At 36.5% G+C, this 25,879-nt stretch overlaps 1 protein-coding gene across 8 annotated transcripts in view; it reads left to right on the forward strand.

Annotated features, from left to right (window-relative positions):
• ralgapa2 (Ral GTPase activating protein catalytic subunit alpha 2) overlaps positions 1-25,879 on the forward strand; it is a 195,079-nt gene that overhangs the window by 120,908 nt on the left and 48,292 nt on the right. For 6 of the 8 annotated variants that reach the window (XM_088933581.1, XM_088933598.1, XM_088933563.1 and 3 more), the window contains 5 exons: positions 7,385-8,168; positions 12,676-12,747; positions 14,674-14,797; positions 15,938-16,093; positions 19,526-19,684. In XM_088933581.1, the coding sequence (XP_088789707.1) occupies positions 7,385-8,168; positions 12,676-12,747; positions 14,674-14,797; positions 15,938-16,093; positions 19,526-19,684 (1,295 nt within the window). The remainder of the gene's footprint in view (positions 1-7,384; positions 8,169-12,675; positions 12,748-14,673; positions 14,798-15,937; positions 16,094-19,525; positions 19,685-25,879) is intronic. The other 2 variants (XR_016094193.1, XR_016094194.1) reach the window with 1 other exon arrangement.

Raw genomic sequence — 25,879 nt, forward strand, 5'->3', positions numbered from 1 at the left:
AGTGCTGTAGGAATAATCATTCAATAGGAGCAGCCAAGGGCTAAAATGGCACAGTCACACCTGAAAGCATATCACAGACGCGCAAAAATATTCTCCTAAAATGTGTGTAGGTAAATGCCACACCCCGAGAACACCTGGGACAGAGAGAATTGGGAACAAACTTCACCTGGAACAGCCACTGTGTTGTTGCATTCTAGATGCAGTTTTAATTTGTCTGAAATGTGTAGGTCAAGAGTAGGGTTAGGGCTACCATCTAGCTTGTGGCTCTCTCTATCACATATGAACATCAGCGGAACAGAACTGATGTTAGATGATTGAGGCCAGTCCCAGAAAGTCCTCGACTCTTAGTCTGCTTGTACCTTGTAGAGTTCACAAACAGACACATTACAGACACCAATTAACCTCGCTAGCATGTATTTGGAAGGTAGTAAGAAACTGAAGCACTAGCAAAAACCCATGCAAACAGAAAATACTTGCGAACACAAAATGTGCTCCATTTCTCAAATATGAGAAAACTCTGGAATACAAAAACAGTATTGCTTCTAGGATTACTTTATTGTAAGTAATATCAGTACTGAGTATACCCTCTTTCCTATTTTACATGCTACAATACAGAGGTATCTCTTCTTTGTTGAACACTCATATTCATATTTGCAGGTAGGAATACTGTAGATCTTTAGTGAAGTGACTAATTTCACAATAAAATGATATTAATAATTCACTAACATTAAGGACTGCAATACTTAGCAGTTCTGTAGCATTATTAATCGTCTCAAAACCCAATTTGACAGAGGAGATGTTTTAAAGAGTTGGAGGAAATTCTAATTTCTAGTAAGGTGATTGTTTCCCAACCTGTGGCTTGTGGCCCACACGTAGTCCATGATTAAACCCAAGCAACTCATAGAATTCAGGCAGTACAAATTACAGACTTTAAGACCAACATTAACTGAATGTTTATTACTCATGTAAAACAAATACAGTAGTCTTTAAATGAAAATTAACAAATGGATGCCAGAATTATTTTTTATCTTTAGATGCAGTCAAACAGTGACTTTTATGTTTTATTTTCCTCAAAACATTGCTTTTCTAATCAGTGCTCAGGCTGTAAATTAATCTTGAATGTTTTTAATATGTACTGAGTACACGGAAGGAATACAGAAGGGACATCATATAATTTAAGTAATAGTCTTTGACACCAGTACAACTCAGTAACACGCTGAATAAAGTTTTAAAAGTTTTACTGATTCATTGCATGGTAAATCTCAGTTTTAACAGAATTACAAAACACAACAGAATCAATATTCAACAGAATAGCAGCAAAACACCTCTTGGTATAAGTCTATGATGCCCTCAGACGTTTCTGAAGGCAGTTAGTCACAGATGTCATTTGCTCAAAATATGTCTTTGCAAGTCCTTCATCAACACACTTTGGATAAAAGATTCATTTAATAAGCATACTCAAATAATATAATATTAATATAATCCATGAAATATAAAATATATAGGCACCATTGGAAAATTATTAGGGAAACAGTATAACAGCAGATGTACAATGCAAAATCTGCATTAAATTAATGTGATTAACATTAATGTTTCATCTTCTCAGTTGAAGCTTCTAAGCACAAACACACCCATTGAGATCATTTTGTGTTGTTTTTCTTACTGTTTTTGTATCAACATTAACATCTGTGCTTGCAGTGAGTTTTTTTCAGCATCTCTACTAAATGTTTCCTGTCACTCGTCTCCTGAAAAACAGACAAACTTTACATTACTTTTGGAGTTTGGGTTTTCTTCCCTGACCCATTGGGGTAGCCTTCACTTTCTAACACTTTGACGTGTTGTCTAATCATTTCTTTTACTGCTCTGGGGTCTCAAGTTCAATTCCCAAGCTGTTATCTGTGTGGAGTTTGTATGTACAGACCCATGTACAACTGGGTTTCCTCTGGGTGCTCTGGTTTACTCCCACAGCCCAACGACACACTGGTAATTTAATTCAGTGAAAACTGGCTGTGGTGTGAGTGTGTGTGCCCTGTTATACACTGGCGTCCTATCCAGTTTGTGACCTGCCTTAGCATCAGTGGTGTTGATGTCAGGAGACCAGTGAGATCAACGTACCTGAATTTCAAAACCTGTTTTCTTTCTCATTTTTATTTAAAAGATGAGTTATGGGGTTAGGTTTATTTTCCTGTAGAAAAAAAAACAGCTTTGACCCACCCATTTCCTTCCTGCCTTGCACATTTACAAATGTAACCTTCTTTTTTACTGATATCCTTTTTCTGTGCAGCGGCATAACCACCTCAAATCTTCACGTAGCCCATGTTGGTGAGGGTTAAACAGTTGCTATGGCTCCAAGCAAGGGGATGATCAAATATGTGATGGAAATTAAAAAAGCAGCACATATTCTGCAGACTGGGTTTTAGAACAACATCAGTCAACAAAGTCAACAGAAAACAAATTAAAAATAAGCTGATTTAAGTTGGAAAACTCTTCTTTTAAAAATCTTAGCTTGTTACCTGTTTGTTTTAGCTCTTCAAGTTTCATCTCATAAAAGGGCAAGGAAAGAAATGTCTCAGGTAAAATATTTCAAAGATTTTTGTAGAGAGAAGAAAAACTAAAAATGCCTATAACAGATTCTAATCCATAAAAACTGTCCCAAAGACATTTAGAGATTGTGTCAAATGAACCGAAGCTTAAGGAGTTAGCGTTAAATATGGGGATTAAAACAGAAATGTGAAGTGTTATATTTTCTGTTAAAAAAACCCAGAGAACACAGAAACAGCATTATTTAATAGTTAAGCTTTATACCAGCCTGAAGAATGTGATTTAGGACCTAATTAAATTAGTTTTCTTAATGTTTTGAACATGGCACACACAGACAGATTAAAGAGGAATAGCAAGTTTTGTAACGGAAGTGCAAGCTCTACACCTCACCATAAGTTAACTACTCTAATTGTATGACAGATTGCCTGAAGTATGTGCAGGTGTGACAGAAGGCTAGTTTGTTGAGGAATGTTGGCTTTAAAATTGCATTCTTCCAAGGTAGTTTTGTAGCATAAAATAAAAATCAATTAAAACAATTAAATTGTTTGAATCAATTGTACAACAGTTTATGCCGATTATTCTTTTTAGTTGTGTTTCAGAAAGATTTCCTTTCAATTCTAGGATGTTTAGAAAATTATATACTGTACAGTACATTATATGACTTTTTTTCAAGCAGTTTTGTGAAACATTTCATATGTACAAAAATTCCCTAGGTTGATTCTTTTATGTAACTTGTGTACAGACTACAAAAAAATAATCACCACTTTTTGAAAACCTTCTGACATGAATGCAAGCATGGATAAGATTACCCAAAATCTAATTTTCACATGTCTATTGGACATGAGAGGAAATTATAGTATTTTTGGAAGTGTTATAATGTGAATGTTTTTTTTGTGTGCTTTAACACTAATAAGAAATGTATTCCATTCAGTTTGAATAGTCATGAACATTTTGATGATTAAAATTCAGTATCAAAGATGAGTAGAAATCTATTCTTTGAATTACAAAGATACTTCAATGCTTAATGAGGAATGGGAATCTTTTCAGCATTGTCAGAATTGAATGGTCTTTTCAAAGCTGCCTTCAATAATTAGATGCTATATACAAAATATGAATGGCCTAAACTATTAGGCATGGGTTTGTAAAGAAAAAATATCCCTTTAGTAATTAAGACTGAAAGATATATTTATTCATCTATATGAAAAGAACCAGAGCAGAAAGCTGTAAGTGTAAGCACGTGGATTTGAAGGCTCAGCTATGCAATGTCACAGGTAGAAACCAGTGACATTATTGATATCTTGAAGGCTTTCTGTAATGAACAGCTTTAGGCACGTTTTTCGTATTTTACCATTTTGTATTTGTTATCCAACTGGCATTTTCTAGATATTCAAATACGCATAATTTCTGTAATTGATTCTTCTTGTGTGATCTTTCTTTATTTTTGTAACTAATTTATTTCATTGAGACTTTTACTCAAAGCAGCACACAGATATTACAGCAACTGATTTTTTTCCCCACATACAAATGTTGGTACTAATTTATACAGCTGGGTTCGCTCGGTCGGTCGGGTTAAAGTGCCTTGCTCAGGGGTTCTGCAGCAGTGTCTGCATCTGGAATTTGTGGCCACAACCCTCCCAGTCAGGTGTGGGGAACTCAAACGACTACTGCACGCTTTCTGAATGACTTTCCCACTGGAGCCTAAAGTTGAGATATAAGAATCACAGGCTGGACTATTCGCTGCCTGTTTTTAAGAGCTCCCAGAATTTACACAGAATTGGCCATAACAATGCAGGGACTGCCTGTGAGGTCCCTTACATGAAGTCCTCTGTTCAGCTCCCAGCAGGGCTAGTCGGGTTGAGTCGGGTTGAGTACTGATTTGCAGTATGAAAACCAACAGTATCAGACGTTTGTATCTGTAATATGGCTACTTTCCGTGAAACATTCATTCACTGTCTGTGACTTGTGAATATTCACAAATTATTTATAACATCTTCGGGAACTATTCAGTAATAGTTACTTATTTGGAAAAAAGATGTATATTGTTTTTATTAAATTTAAAGTATGTAATATGTTTCCAAATCAGTTGTAGAAATGCTGTGCCTTTTGGAACCTCTTTATTTGTAACCATTACATATTTAAATACAGTGTGCTTGGAAGGAAGACTCCGTAAGAATGATCTTACCTTCTGTCTTAGCAGAACCCTTTTTATCCTTATTGTTTGGTCGGGAATCTCCTCCAGACCACCAGATGGTTTTTCAACCAGCAACCACTTAATCCAGTTAGCCATTTGGCCTATCATCTGTTATGCGTTTTTATAATACTTTACAGAAGAATTGTTTTATTAATATCAATATTTATGTAAGATATTTTTTTTGTTTATATTTTGAGTTTCATTCAATGGTTGATTCTAATGCTTATTGTTAATGCTGAAGGAAAAAATGTAATTACAAGTTTTTTGTAACTATAAAAGTATCTGTTTAATATGTTAAAGCCTACCACATTAGAATGCACAGTTTGCAGAACTTTAGAGCTTACTGAATACACAGAAAATATAATTTTTCATGCTGCTAAACAGTGGAAAATTAATTAAATATCGGTACAGAATAATTAAAAATCAAAGAAAAGATTTGGGAACATGTGATGGAGACTCTTCACAGGAAATATATCAGCTTTTATATGATTGTAATTAGGGATTATAATTAGTGTTTTACCATGTTTATGTACCAAAATTCTTTACACAGACATCTGTCTATGTGTTTCAAACTCAATCCACCACAGATTCTTGTGTGGTTTTGTTTTTGTGTGGTAACTAGTTTAATGCATAGTTTTGACATTGTCTGACAGGTGCAATAGAATGAATTGTTCTTAGTGTTTATGTGAAGATACATATAGAAGAGGTAGAGATGTTGTAAATTTCCAAGGTGTGATGGTTTTCTGTTATATGTACTTAAGGAAAAAAGAGATGTTATTCATACACCGTTAACAAAGCTTTTCCAACAGTTATTTATAATGAAGGTAAATTGCTGATATGGCTCGAATCCATAAACAGGGTGATGGAATTGAATCAAGTTACAGACCAATAAGTCTTACTTCTATTACATAAAGTTATGTAAATGATAATTATGATCAAACTAGAGCATCATCTGTAGGGCTACTGCAGGGTTCTAGAAAAAGTCAATATGGGTTTAAAAGGCAGGTCATGTTTCGTTGAAGTTGTTTAATTGAGGTTTAATTGCTTTAGTTTCATTGGTTAAGCATGGGCTCCTTGCCATAGTGACAAACATCAAATCAGCCCACAGTGTTTCTCAACATAAATGCCCAGATCTTCAGTAAGATGTTTATTTTGAAAAATTGTTTTCAATATCCTTCTGAAACAGAAGCATCATGCCCTCAATGTTTGTGAGTACCAATTACTATATAAACTTTAAACAATTCTTGGTATAATGTAGCATTGTTTATTGAATCTAGGATGGGAAGGTCCCAAATGCTTGGTTATTAGAAACATTTTATTGCATCTGACCATCTGAAAGAGTACTTGGGGTTCTACAAATTCTTGTAAGCAACCATGTTAACATGCACAAAATGTTCTTTGTTTTTTTTAAGTAAGAACAATAAAATTATTAGTTGTCATTTGATAGAGCTTTCTAATTCTATTTTTTTCAAAAAATCACATAATGTATTTTTTTTTATTGTGCTTGAAACCTTTCATCTTAGCACAGAACTATTGTAGGTAAAACTGGAATTTCCAAATAGTCAATAGACTGTTCAAGATTCTTCATATGGATTGGTTTGGAAGGGTGGAAGTTTTTTACTGTAGGATTTAACTTCATTAAACTATTTCCATTCATTACATGGGCACGTTGCAGCATTTTTCTGTATAATAAGTATAAGCAAAGTAGTGCATTGTTTATGGGAGTCCCATTCATTTGATGACAGTTTACTAACATGCCTTATGTGATAACCATGTTTAGGTTGCAACAAGTTTTGAATAATTACTGAAGCATTCATCCACTGATGTATTTCCCTAGGTAAAATTTAAGTCAAGCATTTTTGTTTGTGTATCAGAAACACAAGTTTTAGTATTGAGCATATTAATAGACTGGCAAAATGATGTACACCAATAAGTTGCCTGATGTTTTTGAAGATTGCTGAAGAGAGAATCAGCTAAACGTTTTTTTTGTTGTTGTTTGAAATACATAAAAAGATAAGGGAAGTAGAAATAAATAGTTAAAGAAAAACAGGCAAAGTAAACCCAAGTAGTTCTGTGCTGAATGATACTCTTTGAGCATCTTAGCTCAGTTTTCTTCTTTTTGAAGTTTGTGAAGCTATTATACTGTGCCTAATGAGCACTCTAGTTATCTAAGGTTTCATCTTGCATGGAATACATTTTCATTCTACCCATGGCAATGTGAGCTCCTCGTACTCATAATTGGTTTAATCAAGAAATCCTACTTGGTGTTCCCATATTTACCCGATTCGTCCGCAAATTTCTTCTCACGGATTGATTACTGCTCTTCTAATGCAACACAGTTTTCCCCAAAACCTGATTTACAAATGCCCACTTGATATGAACTGAATTAGTGTCAAGGTATAGATGTCCATATGTCCTTAGTTCCTTGTATACTGTTCACACAGCTCTCTTCTGGTTGTTCTGTCTCATTCTGATCATGGATTGTTTTCTCAGAATGCTTTAATGTGAAGGGCATACAGTACAGGCTGCTTTAGAGTATAGAAATGAACATCATTATTACTTGATACCTTACTTAATTTGGGATACAAAATATCAGCTGCTTTCAAGGTTTATGAATGAAGATTAATATTTCTGTGTCTTTATTTTCCTCAGAGAAGAAACGAAGAAATATGGAGCTGATTCCCTTAACTGCTCGGATGATCATGACGCATCTTGTGAACCATCTGGGTCACTACCCACTGAGTGGAGGTCCCGCCGTCCTTCACAGTCTCATCAATGAGAATCATGACAACCACTATGTGGAGTCCTCTGAGCTCTCCTCCGAAGTGTTCAAGAGCCCCAACCTGCAGCTGTTTGTGTTCAACGAGAGCACTCTTGTTTCATATCTCCAGATCCCAGCAGAAAAGGCTGGAGCTGGGGAGCCACAGATGGCTTCTTCAGAGGTCAGAGTTATTGTAAGAGATATCTCAGGGAAATACTCTTGGGATGGTAGAGTTCTCTATAGGCCTTTAGATGGACCAATGTCTGGTCAAAAAAATGACTACAAACCAACAATGCATTGTGGCAATACTTGGTCTTCGGACAAGACGCAACCAGCTAATTGGGATTGTCTTGATACTGAGGAAGGGGACGATGTTCTTGACCAGCTTTTGGAAGATCTTGGCCACAGTAGTCCAGAATGCTTACCCCAGCCTCAGCTGAAGCTGAATGAACCAGCTTCATCACCATTTGGAATGAGTTTAGAGCAGGAAAATGCCATTACAGAGACCATCTTGAGGCAGACTACCCAGGAAGAAGAAAATGTGAAGAAATGCAGTAATGACTTAAGCATGAAGGTAGCCAGTCAGAAAGAACCAACTCATCAAGAACCCAAAGCTCCTTTCTATTTTTGTCGGCTTCTGCTGAATGATCTGGGAATGAATTCCTGGGACCGGAGGTAGGCTTTGTTAACTACCATTTCCCTGAAGGATAAGGTGAAAAAAATTGGAACCCTAGATAAATTATTCTCTTGACCTTAGTGTTCTTTTAGTGCCTTCATTTCATAAAATAATTTGAATGTGCTATACTGTACGTTGCCTTGGCTTGTCCAGCTATTTTAAAGAATTGCATGTTGGTATCGATGTACAAATATGGAACATTATACAGAAATATATACAGTATATGTATATACCCACACCTGAAGAAGGCTCCACGGCCGAAACGTTGTGTTCTCTTTCTTCTTTTTTTCAGCATGGAATAAACCTATTACTTGTTCCTTTGCAGCCTATGCATGCTGATGCAGCTACCCACCTCAAGTTCAAGTTCAAGTTTATTGTCATTACACTCATATACATGGTATATGGTATAACGAAATGCTATTTAGCTAGCTCTCGGACATAAGTAGTAGAAAGAGAAAAAAACAACAACAATACAATTGTGTAACAAAAGAAAGACAGAGACAACGGGCAGTGTGCAAAAACAGCAACAGGCAATGTGCAAAAAAACAACGACAGGCAATGTGCAAAAAACAACAACAGACAATGTGCAAAACAACAAAAAGGTAACAGGTTATGTGCAAAAATATGCATCAACAGAATAAAATAAAAGGATAGAAATTATGGGGAGTGAGGTTTTGCCATGTATGGTAGAGGTAGATTTTCAATGTGTGTTTGGGTTTTTGGTAAGATAGAAAGAAAGGAAGAAGGCACTGTGAGGTTCAGATCATAGGTGAGAGGTGTGGTGATAGTGAGAGAGGCTGGGAGTTTAACAGTTTGATAGTGCGGGGGTAAAAACTGTCTCTGAGTCTGGTAGTCCGGGCCCGAATGCTCCGGTACCGTTTTCCAGATGGTAGCAGATCATAAAGTCTGTAGCTGGGGTGTGTGGGGTCTTTGATTATGCTTAGAGCTTTCCTCAAGCACCGTCTATCATAAATGTCCTGGATAGATAGGAGGGTAACTGGACTGGGCAGTTTTCACCACCCGCTGTAGGGCTTTGCGGTCAGCAGCACTGCAGTTGCCATACCACACTGTGATGCAACCTGTCAGTGTGCTTTCTGTAGTGCATCTGTAAAAGTTAGTGAGGATCTGGGGACATATCTTAGCCTTCTTCAACCGTCTTAGGAATTACAGGCGCTGTTGCGCTTTCTTGATCAGACAGGTGGTGTTGAGAGACCATGTGAAGTCCTCGGTGATATGGACACCAAGGAATTTAAAGTTACTGACCCTTTCCACTTCAGTCCCGTTGATGTGGATAGGGGCATGTCCGGTTTGCAGTTTCCTGAAATCACCGATCAGCTCCTTGGTTTTGACGTTGAGGGTGAGGTTGTTGTCATCACACCACGTTGTAAGGAGATTGACCTCCTCCCTGTAGGCCCTCTCATCATTGTCTGTGATCAGACCTACAACTGTGGTGTCATCGGCAAACTTGATGATGGAGTTGGTGTTGTGTTTGGCCTTACAGTCGTGGGTATAGAGGGAGTAGAGCAATGGACTAAGCACACACCCCTGGGGGACCCCAGTGTTCAGAGTTCAGAGTTAGTGTGCCAGAGGTGTGGTTTCCAAGCCTGTCAGAAAGTCCCGAATCCAGTTGCAGAGGGTGGTGTTGAGACCCAGTGCACTGAGTTTCTTGACTAGTTTCTCTGGGATGATAGTGTTAAAAGCTGAGCTGAAGTCGATGAATAGTAGTCTTGTGTATGTGTTCTTTACTATATGTACTCATATACTTCTTTACTATATGAGCTGAAGTCGATGAATAGTAGTCTTGTGTATGTGTTCTTTACCTGAACTATATACAGTATATATATACATTTGCAATACAGATATGGAAGTCATCACTTAAAAATATATTATAAAATATACAGTTGATGTAGAGATATGGAAGCCATCACTTACATATGTATTGTATATAAAATAATGGAATCAGTAAGTAGAACTAGAAGTTTATGTACATAGCAGGTGCAGTTTTGGCAAGAGTCATCACTGTTCTTGGATAAAGACTTTTCTCATAGAAATGTCCTCGTATTCCCTGAATATACAGCTATAAACCTTGATTTAGGGAAGTCTTACGGTTTTGTTCCCCTGGATGATCAGCAAGGCATTTAAATGTTGAACCTCACAGCTGTTTATTTCTTGAATTTAAATCACCAGGCGCTATTGGTTCTCTGCACAGACAGATATGGAATTGCTTAAAATACAGGAGACAGGATAATTCTGGGGAGAGAATTGTCTTATCTGGGCAAAATGAGAACCTGACTCCCAGAGGATTTTGTGCTGTGGATTTACTGTTGCCGAGATGTCTAAGTAACCTAGATAAGAACACAATGATTAAACTTAAAAAATACTTTAATGAGGTCCATTCGTGGCCAGGTACTGTACAGTATATACTGTATGTAGTGGATATGTAATAATAGTACATGCAGACTATTTCAACATATAAAGGGATTTAACATATTTTGGTAATCAGTATAACATATTAACTGTAGGGGAAAAGAGTCCATCATGAAGCTATATTGGATTCATTTAAATAATCTCCTAGGACCTAAGCATTATTCTGAAGCTCTTCTGAGGGTAAATAGGGTGGTTTGGTATAATTCTAAGAGCAAAAATAGAAATAGATTATGGTTGGCTGGTGTGTTGTTTAAACAGTATCTAATGGATTGCACTATACTTGTTGTACTACAACACAATGACAAAGATATTTGTTTTTATTAAAAATGTGTCCGTGTTATGTAGTTCAGTTCACTTGAATCTTTCAAGGCACCCCCTATGTGCTGTACTGGAATTGCTTATTTTAGAGGATTCTAGTGGTGGATTAAGGTTCCGTACTCAATCCAAACAAGATATTTCCTGCGAACACAAAGTCGACGTGCGAACAGCACATGTTTACTGCTGGAAACCATACTGAAGAAGAGCAGTAATAATTCACACAAGCCAATTCTGCTGCATTTATTGACCCTGCAAAGATTGGGATGAGCAGGAAGGTTAATCAGAGGAAATCAAGTTTCCTGTGGCTCTTGTGATGCACAACGCTTTAGATGGATCAATAAGGCAGATGAAAACAACAGAAACATATCTGACAAATGTATTTCACTTGGAAATTGAAGGAGTTGCAAAGCATTCATTGTTTCATGTTATTGAAATGTGGAACTAAACTAAATATAGAAGGCAATTCTGAATGTAATCTCCTTTTCATAACCTATCTAACATTAATAATATAAATGCCTTGTCCGTTTTAAAACACTGGTGACTGAAAGTGCATAACCATAAGAGCTCCTCCTTAGGAGCTCAAACAACAAATTTAAAAATGTGTGTAAATAACAAAATGTTTTTTATTAAAAACTGAATATAGTAACCATTTAGAGTTTGCTTATATCTGTAAGCTTTCCATTGAAGCTAAATCCATTGTGCATACTTCCAATTAAAAACAACAGGAAGGAATATACAGGAAAAATACCCATTAAGTAGTATCATGCAGGGTGCCACGTTGGCACAATGGGTAGCATTGCCGCCTCGCAGAGCTGGGGGGATAGTTTCAATTCCTGGGGTGCTGTCCGTGTGGAGTTTGTATGATCTCTCCATGTTTCTGTGGGTTTGCTCTGGGTCATCTGGTTTCCTCCCACAGCCCAAAGACGTCCTCGTAGGTAAATTGGTTTCTGGGAAAACTGGACCTGGTATGAGTGCGTACCCTGTGAAGGAATGGCGTCCCGTCCAATGCGTGACTCGCCTTGCCACCTGTTGCTCCAGCTCCCCCGTGACCCTGGACTGGAAGAAGCAGATGTGACAGTAGCCTGCAATACTCTGCTCTGTATTCTGTGCAGCATGTCCTTCAGAAAGTTACAGCAGAAGATGCTGTAACATCCCTAGCCAACACTCTGATCAGCGCCCATGTTTCACTCCATATACCAAGAGCTTTTAAAGCATTTTCTTTCACCCCTTTATTTATTTCATTCTCTTAAAATTAGGCTGGCACACTTTTGGCAGAGGTGAAAATGTATATGTAGCTGGATATCAGAGCTTCTCCTATCTCTCACCTCTTATAAATGAAGTCCAGAGAGGTGTGAATGTCTGCTACAAAGGTGTAAAAATCCCTGTGTAGTGCCAAAGGTTTTTATACCACAAAATCAAAAAGTCAAGAACAGAATTTCACATAAAAATGTATTTAGATATGAATTTAAAACATACATACTGTGTGTTACAGTATGTACTGTGCTTAGATGTAAATTTAAATCATACATATTATATTTGAGCTATTAGAGATGGTTGCATATAAAATTAATTATTTCCACAAATTGTATTAGTGTTTTTTGGAGGGTTTTTGTAAATAATATAAACATATTTTTAATTAGGTCGATGTCAGTGGAATGAGAAGTTTTAATGGGTATAAGTTAAACTGGTGTAACTGATCCAAGTAGGTTTATGTTTTGAAAAATAAATATTTTTGACGATGATTAAAATTGTCTTCAACAGGAAAAGTTTTCATCTTCTCAAGAAAAACTCTAAACTTCTGAGAGAGCTTAAAAACTTGGATTCAAGGCAGTGGTAAGTTAAACGAATATTCTGTGTATCTTTTTGTGTCAATTCCTATTTCTGCTTTTGTTGTTGGTTTGAAATTGCTTTAATGCTGATAATTGCAGTAATACTGTGGTAGCTGTTAATTTCTAAAGTCATGATCACCTTTATTTGCTAAGTCCCTGTACATTTCATGTGCAAGGAATTTACACTGGTGCGCTTAGTGCTGCAAAAACATTTGACATATACAGTACCAAACACAAAACAAGACCAATAGACACCATTAGGACAGTGCACATATAACTAGGAATTCTGGTTAAGTAAGATGACAGCCCTAGGGAAGAAGCTGTTCAAATACCAGGTGATTCTGGTTTTAATAGACCAATAGTGTCTTCCTGTGAGAAGGCATATACGTGTTTCTCTTAATTATTTTACCCTACCCTTTAATGCATGCATTATCTTTTATTAAAGGAGTACACCAGGAAAGGGTAACGGAACTTATTGAGTTACATACAAAAAACAAAAACAACAAATTGAATGAATGCGGCTGCCTTGAAGCTGGAATATCTTATTTTCATAATCTTTCTTATTCAAAAAGAGCAGTGATCTTCAATTTGCTTAAAGTTCTGGTATTTTATCTCGAACCCTTCTCAACAGTTATAAATGTCAGCATCCTAAAAGGATAGAAAGAGAGTCCATTCTTAAACAGTATGTTAAAAGAGAAATGATGATTGACCCCCTCTCCTTGCTTTATCACAGTATTTATATCCGTTTTCCAATGCAAGAGTTATTGTGAAGTATAGATTACTTTTACTTGCTGTGATTTCTGAGTATGTGTGATTAATTGCCTAAAGTCTTTTTGATATCTTGCATTGACCTCAACGTGTTTAAGAAGCAGATACGACATCCAAGGCAGATAAAGTGAAACACAGAACTGAAGCAGAAATTAACATGTAAAAGAGAAGTTTTTCTATTCAGCTGTTCCCTAAAGATGTTACATTTGAAGCATTATTTTTACACTATGCCATTACTGTTTCCAAATGCTCTTGATCTAATAACAATTTTTATGTTCCTTAAGATTTGATCACTACTCATACCAATCGTAATTATAATTACTTTATGTGCAGCCTGTTTAAGAGAACCACAGAGGTTTGTGGGAATTGTAGCACTTCACGTTAATCATGTGAAATACCAAGTTATGCTTTTGCTCAAGAATATTGTGTGGTGATAAATTACGAAATAGCATTGTTACATATTAAATGTAAGAAATTTAATTATTAATTAAATTTCACCGTTTACTGGCATCCTCCCTCTTTGTCACTGTTTGAATTGCACATCTGTCATGTTACTGCACACATGTGTCTTTGTGTGCTCATTTAGATAAGAAATGTATGCGTTTTCCCCAAATATTTTCTTTTCCTCTGATGGAAGGCTAATGGCATGTCTAGCACCGGGGTGATTATCACGCGTTCTCCCAATAATGCTTTGCCAAACTCAATGCTAAAGAGACAGCAATGACACTTCCTACACATAAACCACCAAGCTCACTGACGTTTTGCTCAGTGACTGAGTTGAAAGAATCAAAGCAACCGAGAAACATTTAATTCCCTAGACGGCAGCTGTGGCCTGTTTTTGCAGACAGCAAATTGAATGAATGGGGCTGACTTGAAGCTGGAATATTTTATTTTCATAACAATATTTCTTATTCATTTATTAGTTTTGGGTTGACAGAAAAATTGAGCAGCAAAAGTCACATTGCAGAATGATGTGGAAAAAAACAAGATGAAAGGATATCACAATCTGATGCATTGCCAGTGATACAGCGCACCAGTTTATTGTGGTATTTTATAAACCTCTAATACACATGCATACAAAGAGGGAGGGACATCGAGATCCATACAGATGTACAGATGGATGGGAGCCCTTTTATAATGCAAATGGATTCTTTCTTTGCAGCAGAGAAACCCACAAGATAGCTGTGTTTTATATTGGCGATGGCCAAGAAGACAAGTGCTCTATTCTGTCCAACACTGAAGGTAGTCAAGCATATGAAGACTTTGTCTCTGGACTTGGCTGGGAGGTATTTCTTTATTATCTTGCATCATACAGAAAACAAGAACATGCGATTCTAATGGAGCGGATGTCATTCTGCCCATCTAGCTCATTGGGGTTTTTACAAGTTAAGGGAGGAGCTCACCCAGCTGTTTCTTAAAAGAAGTTGTGATATCAGCTTCAACAACAAGTGAACATTTGTGCAAATAAATGCCTCTTCATAGTTTGATTGTACTTCTGTTAGTTTGCATTTGTGTCCTCTGGTTTGTGTTTCACTATTCATTCTCAGGAAGTCCATATCTACATGATGGTGAACTTTGTCAGTACCTTTAAGGATATGGAAAAGATGTGGGTATCTAAATCATGCTTCCCAGCCAGGTGGTTGAAGCCCGGACTTGAGGCTCTTGAATCAGTGCTCTCATGTCTGTTCAAGACCAAGACGTTTCTGCTCCTGCAGTGTCTTGGTGTAGCATGTTCCTTTGAAACTGGCAAAGTACTTGGTCGGTCTTCATGACTGAGTGATTAATATACCTGACAACAGTACCAAGTGTTAATGTAAATCATAATGGATACTGGCCATTATTGAAGAAAATTCATTTACCCCCTCGTGGCCTCTGTGCATCCATGTGCTGCTGACTGACAGTGTAATTAGAATATCTAACGTGTCTTAGGTTGTTATGTATTGCTTAAGAACCATACCAGTTGATTCATGGAATAATAAATGGTTACTTTCAATATATATCTCTGCTATTTTTACTCAGGAGTGTTCTTATTTTTGGTTGCTAATTTCAGTTGTCTCGTTTGCATTATTAAAAATAATAAGCAAAAAATGCAGTAAGTACTATTTTAAAAATGTAATTGAGGACTATTCCAGGAAATCAGTTTTTTCGAATATACAGTATTGCAGTGCAAGCTAAATAAAAAGAAGTGATATAATGAGAAAATTGAGTCAGAACTGATAATATCAATTGACTTAAATCAATATTATCATTATGTTGTCTAAATTCTAATTGTGTTGCACATAATGCTAAATGATTGATTAAATTGATAGTTCTATGGTTTCCCAGTGAGGTTTTTTATGAACTCTAGCTATTACTTTATCTTGGTTGACCCCAGGGGGTTGTGAAGGTCTTTTTGTGTAATGTGTTATGATCTGGACATATTGCAGGTGGACTTGGCCACTCACTGTGGATTCATGGGAGGCCTGCAGAGAAATGGCAGCACAGGACACACTGCACCCTATTTTGCTACCTCCACAGTTGAAGTTATTTTCCATGTGTCTACAAGGATGCCCTCAGACTCGGATGATTCACTTACTAAAAAGGTAAGTTATAAGGGTTTTACTTACCGATAAAACAGCCTCATCATTGGATTAAAGGGTAGACCAAACCCTTAGGAAACATGAATGTGATGTAAAAAAAATTGATTCTGATTTTATCTTATTTATTCTTATGCCAGGGGTATACATTCTTAGTCCCAAAGAGCCACTGTCTTCAATGGCTTAAAGGGTAACTTCATAATAGCTGAAGCCTTGAAAACAGTTGTTGGTTAGATTTTGATCAGTCATTGTCAAGTATAGCCACTGACAAAAAAATGACTTATTCTTTTAAGTAATCAATATCTCAGGTACATTTAAAACTGCAAGACATTTGTCCTTCAGTCCAAGTAGTGCACGCTCATGAAGTGTTTCTTAACGTTGTTTAAGAACATTGTTTTCCATTGCAAACCTATAACTTACATTAAACAATCTTTTGTATTTAAATCCTAGTTTATAAGTATAATTAAGTCACTATATTAACAGATACACATAGTTTTAGGTTATTATACATGTCAATTGGATTAGGTGTTACAGAAATGCATAGCAGGCAAGTCCAGATTCTGTTTAATTTTAATGAGAAATAACTTTGATGTATGCCTGTGTTCCTCTGTGAGAACTGAGATTAAAGTATTAAGTATTTCTGGAATTATTATATGGAATAATATATGGATCATTGACATCTGAAGAGTACAGGACAAAGAGATGCAATTATTTGCAAATCAATGAGATAAACAGGTGTTTCTGGTCATATATATAACATCAAACAGTAGCTGGATGTTTGTGAAGGCTACAGCGTGCCAATGAGGTTCACATTGAAAAAGTGTTTTTAATTAATTTTCTGTCACCGCCTTAATGTTAGAGGATCACTGTGTGCCAAAGCATAACCCAGTTAGCACAGAGCACAGGGGAGACCACCTCATGGACAGGATGCCTTCTATCACAGGGCAGACACACGCTTGCTTTCATTTACACACATCCCCAGCTGCAGTTGAGAGATGCCAGTTGACCTATGTAGCGTGGCTATGTTCGGGAACACCCAAAGAAATCCCACATGCGTATCCCAACAAACAGCTAGAACTGAACTAAGGCCTGCAAGGCAACAGCTCTAACAAACCACACATCCATGCCACCCTAAATACATTTTGGTTTGTATAGGTTTTATTTGTTTTTATGTTAGTTGAAGAAGTGACTAGGTAAATCTTTTTTTTGTCTGTTATAACGCACAGATATATTTGTATTGATTTTCTGAGAACAGGTAAACTTTCACCTTGCTATATAACCCACTGGCATTTTGATGTGTTTCACATTGCTATTTCAGTTCCTCAGTTTGAGGCAGTTGGTTTTTAACACTGGTTTTTCATTGTAAAATGGAACTATAATTCAAACAGAAATAAATTGGACACTTTGACCTGGACTATTGGCTGGATACTGGAAAACAATATACCTTTTACAAGTTAGATTTCTAACTAGTTGATGTCTATTGCTGGACAAGACCCCTGGTGTCGCTAGGCAAGATACCGTTAGAGTCTGGATAGCATGAAATATTTAAATGCATTCTGAAGTCACCCATTACTTTTTCATCTCTCTTGCGAATGTCTATTTTCATCAGAGGTAAGGAAAGGTGACTGAAAAGAGGCATGTGCTGGCAGTATAATGAGTGTGTTACCTTTAATTGTACCTCGATTTCCTCTTTTCCGTGATGGTGCTGGTTGTAGTGTGCCTTGGACCCTGATTCAGAGATTATCTTGCAAGCGCCAGGGAGTAAAAAAATTAGGCACCTACTGCCTGGTATGAGAAGCCTTTTATCTGATTCTTGTGAAGCCAGAGGGGGAAATCAATAGCTGTATCAGCATGTCCCTGTACAGCCCCTGAACTGCAGTTAGCATTGAAAAATGAGCTGCGAGGCTGCCAGAGTGATTCATGCTATCATATAATGTCCCATCGTGAGGGAAATTCATCAGATCCTGAAAAGCACTGGCGACCCCATACTGAACCTTTGCTCAGTAGCCAGAGAAATTTGTTAGCTTTTGCGAGATTAGATTTTCAACAGCTAATCTAACTGCTGAAGGGTTTGCAAAGCTTGGGACAGAGTTGTGCTATTGGGTTTGTTCAATTCATTTGACTCCAAGCACTGTAATTGCACTTACATCTTACAAGGCCCTTCGTAGCCCGAGGCAGGGCAGCATCAGGAAAACAAATTGGCAGCTACACAGCATGAGTGGGGTGGGGGGAATGAAAGGGGCACATTATCAGCATCCAGGCAGTCAGGCTCTGGCAGGAAGTTTCTTGGTTAATTTACAAATAAAACTTAGGTTTTCCAGTTCACGCAAAACAAGGGGTAGTTTGCAGACCAGATTGTTTCTTGGAAAAAGAAGGGTTATCATCCCCCAGCAAAAAAGCAAGAATTCCTCAATCCAATTGAGGGCTTCTAGCCTGACAGACCAGCTGGCCTTGTTAATGCAGTTAGCTGGACAAGGAGGTCAGGCTGTGGGGTACAGGGCTTGTGTCAGAGTGACAAGTGGTCTGACGCCTGCCATGCTTACAAACTGGATTGCCGCAGGCAGTATCTGCACTAGCATATAAATTACTGGGGCACACGACAAGTCAGCGAAGAAAAGAGCCTGTTTTTCTAAGACAAGAGAATCGAGTGTTTGTTCTGGAGTGTGTGCAGGCTGGTGATGCACAGTGGGTTTCGGTGGGAGGAACTGGGGTTAACAAGGGGTAATGTGGGCTGGGGTATACACGCTGGCAAGTTAATGCTATTGAAAGAAATGCAAAGATATATTTAGAAGTAAGTGGGGAAATGTATAATAAAGATTTATTCATCTGTCCTTTGAACGATTTCCTGGATTTGCTCTCACTACCTCAGTTGTTTATGGACATGCAGAGGAACAAATAATCTTTAAGTGACATTTCTATTAAATATGCGCAACATTCCATTTTTATTTCTACTGTAGGTTTTGTTCCTTAAATGCTGGGTCTACAATTACTTACCCTTGCAAGGCTGGAAATATTTTTACCAAACCAGTGTCATTTTTTTGATTGTTTTGTTTGTAAATTGTCATATTATGCTAAAGGAAGTTTTTTTATTTAAATTGTTTCCTTATTTCTCCACCTCCCTAACAAAGATCTTTCCTGTTTGTTGTGTATTTTTTAAACTTCTGCTATAGTGTCATCCTTAACTGTGCAACTGTATGTTACCAAGAGTGCCGCCAGTCTTTACCGTACACTTACATGCTTTTTATAAACATATTTTTTTTCTGCTGAAATATGGTTTTATGTAAAGCTTTGATTTTGAATATGTACAAAACATACGTGCACATTTGCAGGACACATGGAGAGGAGCTGATTGTCAGTGATTTAATTAGTGAAATGTTTGATCTGTTAATAAACTTCTGTCATCACCTCTGTTAATCAAGAACCAATTTACTGTTTCAGCTTCGTCACCTGGGAAATGATGAGGTTCACATCGTCTGGTCTGAGCACAACAGGGACTATCGCAGGGGCATTATACCCACAGATTTCGGGGATGTGTTAATTATTATTTATCCAGTGAAGAATCACATGTTCTTCATCCAAATCATGAAGAAACCACAGGTATGTATTTGCTGTGCCCACATGCCATTAGGACTTAATCAGTAGATGCTAAATAAGCTCATTTTAATAGTCTTGAGGATACCTGCAGACCAGCTACATTTCAGGAAGAGATTGAGCCAAGATGTCATGGCCAAGATGGAAAAAAAAACATGTATTCTTTAAGTAAAGCTAAAAATGAATACAATTACACATAGTTCAATAATACTAGATAGTGCATTCACAAGTATAATATAAAGTAACCACAGATTTCTAATCAGTGCCTTCAGTTATCCGACCTTCAGTTTTGACATTTTCTCCACAAAAACACTAATAGGCTTTCCAAGGCATTTTGTGTAACTTTTGCCCTCACATAATTGATTTCCAAAACTTATGCCTTAAAAAGACATCTGTACAAATTGGCATGGAGGTGCCCTGGACCACATGTCTCTCAAAAGACTTTGGCTGATCATGCTTAGGCTTAGGTTTACCGAAAAGGAGCCTCATCGTTTCATTTATTCATATCAAGCAGCACTTTGTTATTAATTATAATATCTTGTTATATTGTATTCAGAATATTTTCGAATAATATCACTGCCACTACCATCCCTATCTAAAGTGTATATAGTACATGCACATCAACCAGCACAGTGACGCGAGTGAAGATTAGCCAGGGATAATGTGCAATCTTACTGTTATTACTCAAATAAAACACAAAGTAACACAGAGTTTGAAAACTAGAGGTGATCCCATGTATTGTAGGTTACTAGGATGTGGCATGACCTCGATAAGAGAAAAAAAGTGACTGACTAGCTATTGGTATTTCTTCAATCATATCATCGATAATGCATACTGGTGTGTACAGTATGCTTCATTTCATGCCCACATCATGTGATATTTGGCTTGACATGCTTACTGTGATGCAAAAAACAAGAAACACAACAATTCCCCTTGCTCCATCAGGTACTAATATTTCTTGCTGTAAAGATTATAGTTGGGAAATATTTGGAAATATCTGAAAACAGAGTGATCAAAAATAAGAAGAGCACAAAATATTAATATTGGAATACACCCAAATGCCATTTTCTCATTCTGACTGAGGGGGTTTGTGGTGTTCTCGCATGTGTTGTTCTTTTGTCCTCATTGTCCATTTTCCAGTCTAACCGCAGTGGAAGTCGTGTTGGACAATGTAATGCTTCCTTCAGATGAAGCCATGAAGCCAAATGAAAGTTTTTCTGTCTCCGTGCGAACTGAGCTAACGGGGACATTCATTTAATAAGCAGGATTATTTAAAATATGAGGAGTGGAAGTAGGCTAATTTTTTTTTTGTAATTCTGCATTGAATCTGCATTTTGCTGGGGTATATGCTGATGTCTTGAAGCCGAAATTGTTACATTTTTTTCTAAGTTTAAAATTCTAAACATGGTGAATATCATGCATCACAGCACTTGTCTCATCACTGTATTAATACAGATTGTAAAATAAAATATGCATTGTTATTTTCTACAGCATAAATTATTAATCATCATTATACATCAACAAAACTTTCCTGAAGTGTTTTTATGTCTGGTTGCCCTGGAAAATAACATATTAAATATGTATAATAACAGGTACTTATATTAAATATATATATAATAGGTACTTATATTAAATATACATTATTAAGTTTATATTTGGATGTCTAGGCATATTTATGCTTTATTTCATAAGTTTAACACATGCTCTCTTACAAAATAACACTATGAAATTGTTACTGGCAGATATGCTTTGTTAACCATCATATATTGATGACAAATTCATGTTTGTCAAAACACAATTACCGCTTGATTAGCATAATGCAGATCAAAAACACCAGATAATTTTTGGCAACTACAGAACCAAGAATCTTGTCACTGAAGGCTTGAGAAGTAGCATTAGTATAATCTCTCATTTAAGAAAAAAAGCTTTCTACACAGAATATAATCTACATATCTGTGCATGGCCAGTCTTTAATTTGGTAGTGCTCACGTGATTCTTGTTCTTCTGGTATTTGTGACTTTAATTCAGTCATTTAATATTTTACCTTTATCAAACAATTCAAATTTTATCTTAGTTTTAGACCAATCATTTTAAGAATTATTTGTTTTTATTGCTTTTTCTGGGGGCTCTGTCTCTCAGCTGTGCAAGCATCTCTGGAGTGCGGTCATGACGGTGAGACCTTTTACTGCGGTGTTCATCCATTAAAGACCACACAGTTGGCACATTTTTTTCAGCTGTAGGTTCCTGGCTTTAATCTTCATTGTTCTGTGAGAGACAAACTTAGATCTTTGTAGCCCACTGTTGGCTGTGCTGAGGTCACACTCACCATGGATGCTTTACGACCGGTGAAATCGTATTTGTGCTGCTGTCAGCCTAACCTCCGGCCAAAAGCATCTCCCTGTCTTCTAGCTGCATCCTCTGTCTTGCAGCCTGCTTCCAGCCAGTCATGTTGATATTGTACCTAATTTTGTCCAGTTAGTTCTCTCATCCCGGTGATGACTTGGGTTGCAGAATTAAAAGCAAGTGGATAAGTTACAAAAATTCAGTTTATGGGTACTTTTTGTGTTTTTTTTCCACTTGAAATATGTCTGAATGCAATTGTGAAGTGTTTTTTTTAAGAAGCCAGTACATTCACAGACACACTGTGCATACTGTAGGTAAAATAGAAGTCTTTTAAATCAGAATCTGTCTGACAGACTCCAGAGGCTCTTTTCAATATTTAAAGCTTCTTTGAGGGTTAAGCTTATTTTAAGATGTGGATGCTGGTATCCTCTGACCTCCCTAGTTTATGGACAATAACATTTAAATAAAGCACAAATCCTTTACTTTTTTACACAGAATCTTAGGTTTGGAGAATATGTAAAGGCTGTAAATGAGATTGTAAGGTGTTTTAGATACAAATAAACGTTTCCTAAAGATAACACAATACAAAATAATAAGGGATAACTAAACAACATTGACATCTGATAATACACACAAACAGTACTGATTCTTTTTTATCCAGGGTATATGGTTAAAATAATATGTTGAGAAGCAATAAAATAACAAGAATTGCTATGGGTGTTAGGTTCTTCACGCCGCTCCATATAGATGAAATAAATTACAATTAGGAAATGTCTTCTGCTTTTAAAACCTGACCTCATTACTGGTCCCAGATCCAGAAGACAGATGACTCACCAAGAAACTGTATAAAGAAGACCTACAGTATATGGCCCTTGACTTTTTTCAGGGTTACCTATTTGTCATATACATGTACATCAGTTTCAAAACAAATTCAATATTTGTATCCAGTTTATAATTGTGTGACCAAAATAATACTCAGTCATTTAAAACCTCAAAATGTAAGTAATATGCATTCATAGCTGTATTATATTACCTTATAAGTATTGCTTATGTGATGCGTCTAAAGCAGACATTTCAATTAAAATTTTGATTTCTTATTTAATAACTTATTTTGTGTGTGTACTGGAAATATTTGCTATGCTGGTATAACGGTTGTATAATTTAATTTTGAAACTTAATAACCTTATAATATTTAATTCTTTCTCAAAAATTCAAAACGAATGAATTACAACGATTAAAATGATTAGAATTTGCGTATCACAATTCTTTGGTTTACCATTGCTTAGTCACACAATACAAATTTCAGAATGGTATAGTGATGCTAATGTTTTAGATTAAAGGGTGCATATAGCATTTACTAATGGTTAGTGAATTTATAAAGTATTAATATAGATACATAAGTGTGATGATGATAACCGATGTCTACCGTAAATTAATTGATTGGCAGTAACAAAGTCCTAATCCAGACTTATGTCACATAAATCTAACCATAGGGTAAAAGTTAGGGTTTAAGGCTTCCCTATGGTTAGAGGTACTGTATGTGACATTTTTGTAACTGTTTGGAACATCATTAATAATATGTCTGTTTGGTGTTCGTTGACTATTATGAACTATAAACTGATACCGTAAAGCTAATGTTACAAAATGACCTATTAATATAAAATAATACTGTACAAAGAAATAAATGATATCACAAAAGAACTGCAGGTTTAATATTAGTAAACAAAGAGAAAAATGACCGTGGTTCATGTGCTCGTAAGAATGTGAAAGATGTTTCTGCAGAAATATGCAGTGATCGTGATGAACTTGGGATAGACAGACCACACTACAGAAGAAGGTGGAGTACACACTTAGACTTTTCACTGATAGTTCTGTAAGCAAATCACAGGCCCTTCCCAGACTCCCCCCCCTGCTGTTCTGCTCTGGGCCTTGGCCAGGCCTGACAGCTGAATTGTGCTACATTATCTGGTGCCTTTTGTGATGCCTGCTTGTGTCACTGTGAGTGAACTATACACTTTTCATGAGTCACCAAAGCTGGATTTGGGAACAGGCTTTCAGGGGTTAGGTAACTGTGCCATCTAGTCTATATTGAAAATAAGATTTTATTTTTTTTTAAAAGAGGAGTTGTCCTAGACAAAAGATAAAACACAACATGTCATTGAACATAGTATTGGTTGCTTTATTCATTTGTTGCACTTTTAATGCCTGTCATTATAATGTCTGTAGAATAGTTCCTTAAGATAACCTGGAACTAGACCAGTCAGTGTCTTTTTATATGTGCTGGAGAACTTTTACTCCACTTTAAATAAAAAATGTACTTTCTATTTAAACTGTACCTTAAGCTTAATAATGCTACCAAATTACTGTTATCTGAAGTCCAAATGTATACAGTGTATATAAAAGTAATTTGTTCTCTCAGATTATCCTAAATCTAAGTATGTAAATATATATGATATCAATACTGTTTTAAAATGAAGCAAAGACATCTTTTCTGAGCAACCTCTTATTTATCATTGTACTTTGGAGAGAAAATATGAAATATGATCCTGCTTTGTGCAGAGGCTGTGATCCACAGTATTTAAATTGCATTCCCTAAGCAAGTAAGAAGGCTGTTTCTACTATCAGGTTACAGAATCCATGGCAACATATGGCCTCTTAAAGACAGAATTGTGCACTTTCTCTTTGCATTTGAAGTAGGGCACCTGGAGTGAACATTAACCCAGAAGGATTTAGCCTTTCACTTAAAATTATATCATTTTTTTAAATTCTTTTTCAGAGCAGATAGACATTACAATACTAAGCCCTTTTACAATGTCATTTAGATCCTCCTGCTTGCCAAACAAGCATTGATTAGCAATTTTTTTTTCCCTGCATGCATGTGTGTGAGTGTGTCTCCTGATTAATTAAGCAAAGTAATTATCCTGAACTGTGGCTGCGTCTTTGCTCAGACAAAACCGTTTTTTTTTTCCGAAACAATGAGAAGTCTGTCAGTATGAATGTTCTCCACGCGTCACAGATGTATGAGGACACTTCAGACAATGAAGCACAAAAAAAAAGTTGCTTGCCAAATGGGACAAAGAATGTCATACAGCTGAGAAGCTCAACACATACCACTCGGGACACACGGCAGCTTCTGTGGTCCACAGACGTGTCATTAGACTGAAACCAGTGAACCGAACATAATACAGTGCCATTAGGTACGATCTTTCAACAGACTGCTGAAGATGAGTGTTCTTAAAATAGCCCGTCTGTAATAATCGCACACAAACCTGTTAATCTTTTGTTTTCAGCATCACACTGCAATAAGTGAACACCGCAAGTTTGCAATGGACTTTGAGTTCTTTGTTTGAAAGCTGTGAAAAAAAATCGCTTTAGACGCTAACAAATCAAGTTGCAGCAGTTTGTTGAATTTCATTTTCCATGTGCTCTTGTGTCTGATTATTTGAATCTGGTAAAGCTTCTAAACAGTACATTAGCTTCACACAGTTTCACTTTAGAAACATCTTTTTAAAGGTTCAGTAGTTCTTAAAAACACAAACTTGATTTCTAAATAAAATGAAATTGAAAGATATTATCTTAAAATGACAATGTTACAGATCTAAACCACATTAAAAGCAGTTGTTGAAGCCGTTTAAGTTGATAAGTCTCCTGGATGAGATCCTCTTCTCTGTTGTTAGCAGGGAAGATGGACCAAAAGGTTCTTCTGTCTCATATTTTTCATCCAGCTAAATCAAGTTTATAATTTAGATTTAATTTAGTTTAAAATTGTACATTACTTTTTGACTGTCAGAATTAGCCTATTGCTTAGTGGACACAAAATATTACCATGAAACGGCCTGCTGCCACAGTCTAATAAAG

The sequence above is a fragment of the Atractosteus spatula genome, chromosome 2 (genome assembly GCF_055471065.1).
Source record: "Atractosteus spatula isolate fAtrSpa1 chromosome 2, fAtrSpa1.hap1, whole genome shotgun sequence".
Lineage (NCBI taxonomy): Eukaryota > Metazoa > Chordata > Actinopteri > Semionotiformes > Lepisosteidae > Atractosteus > Atractosteus spatula.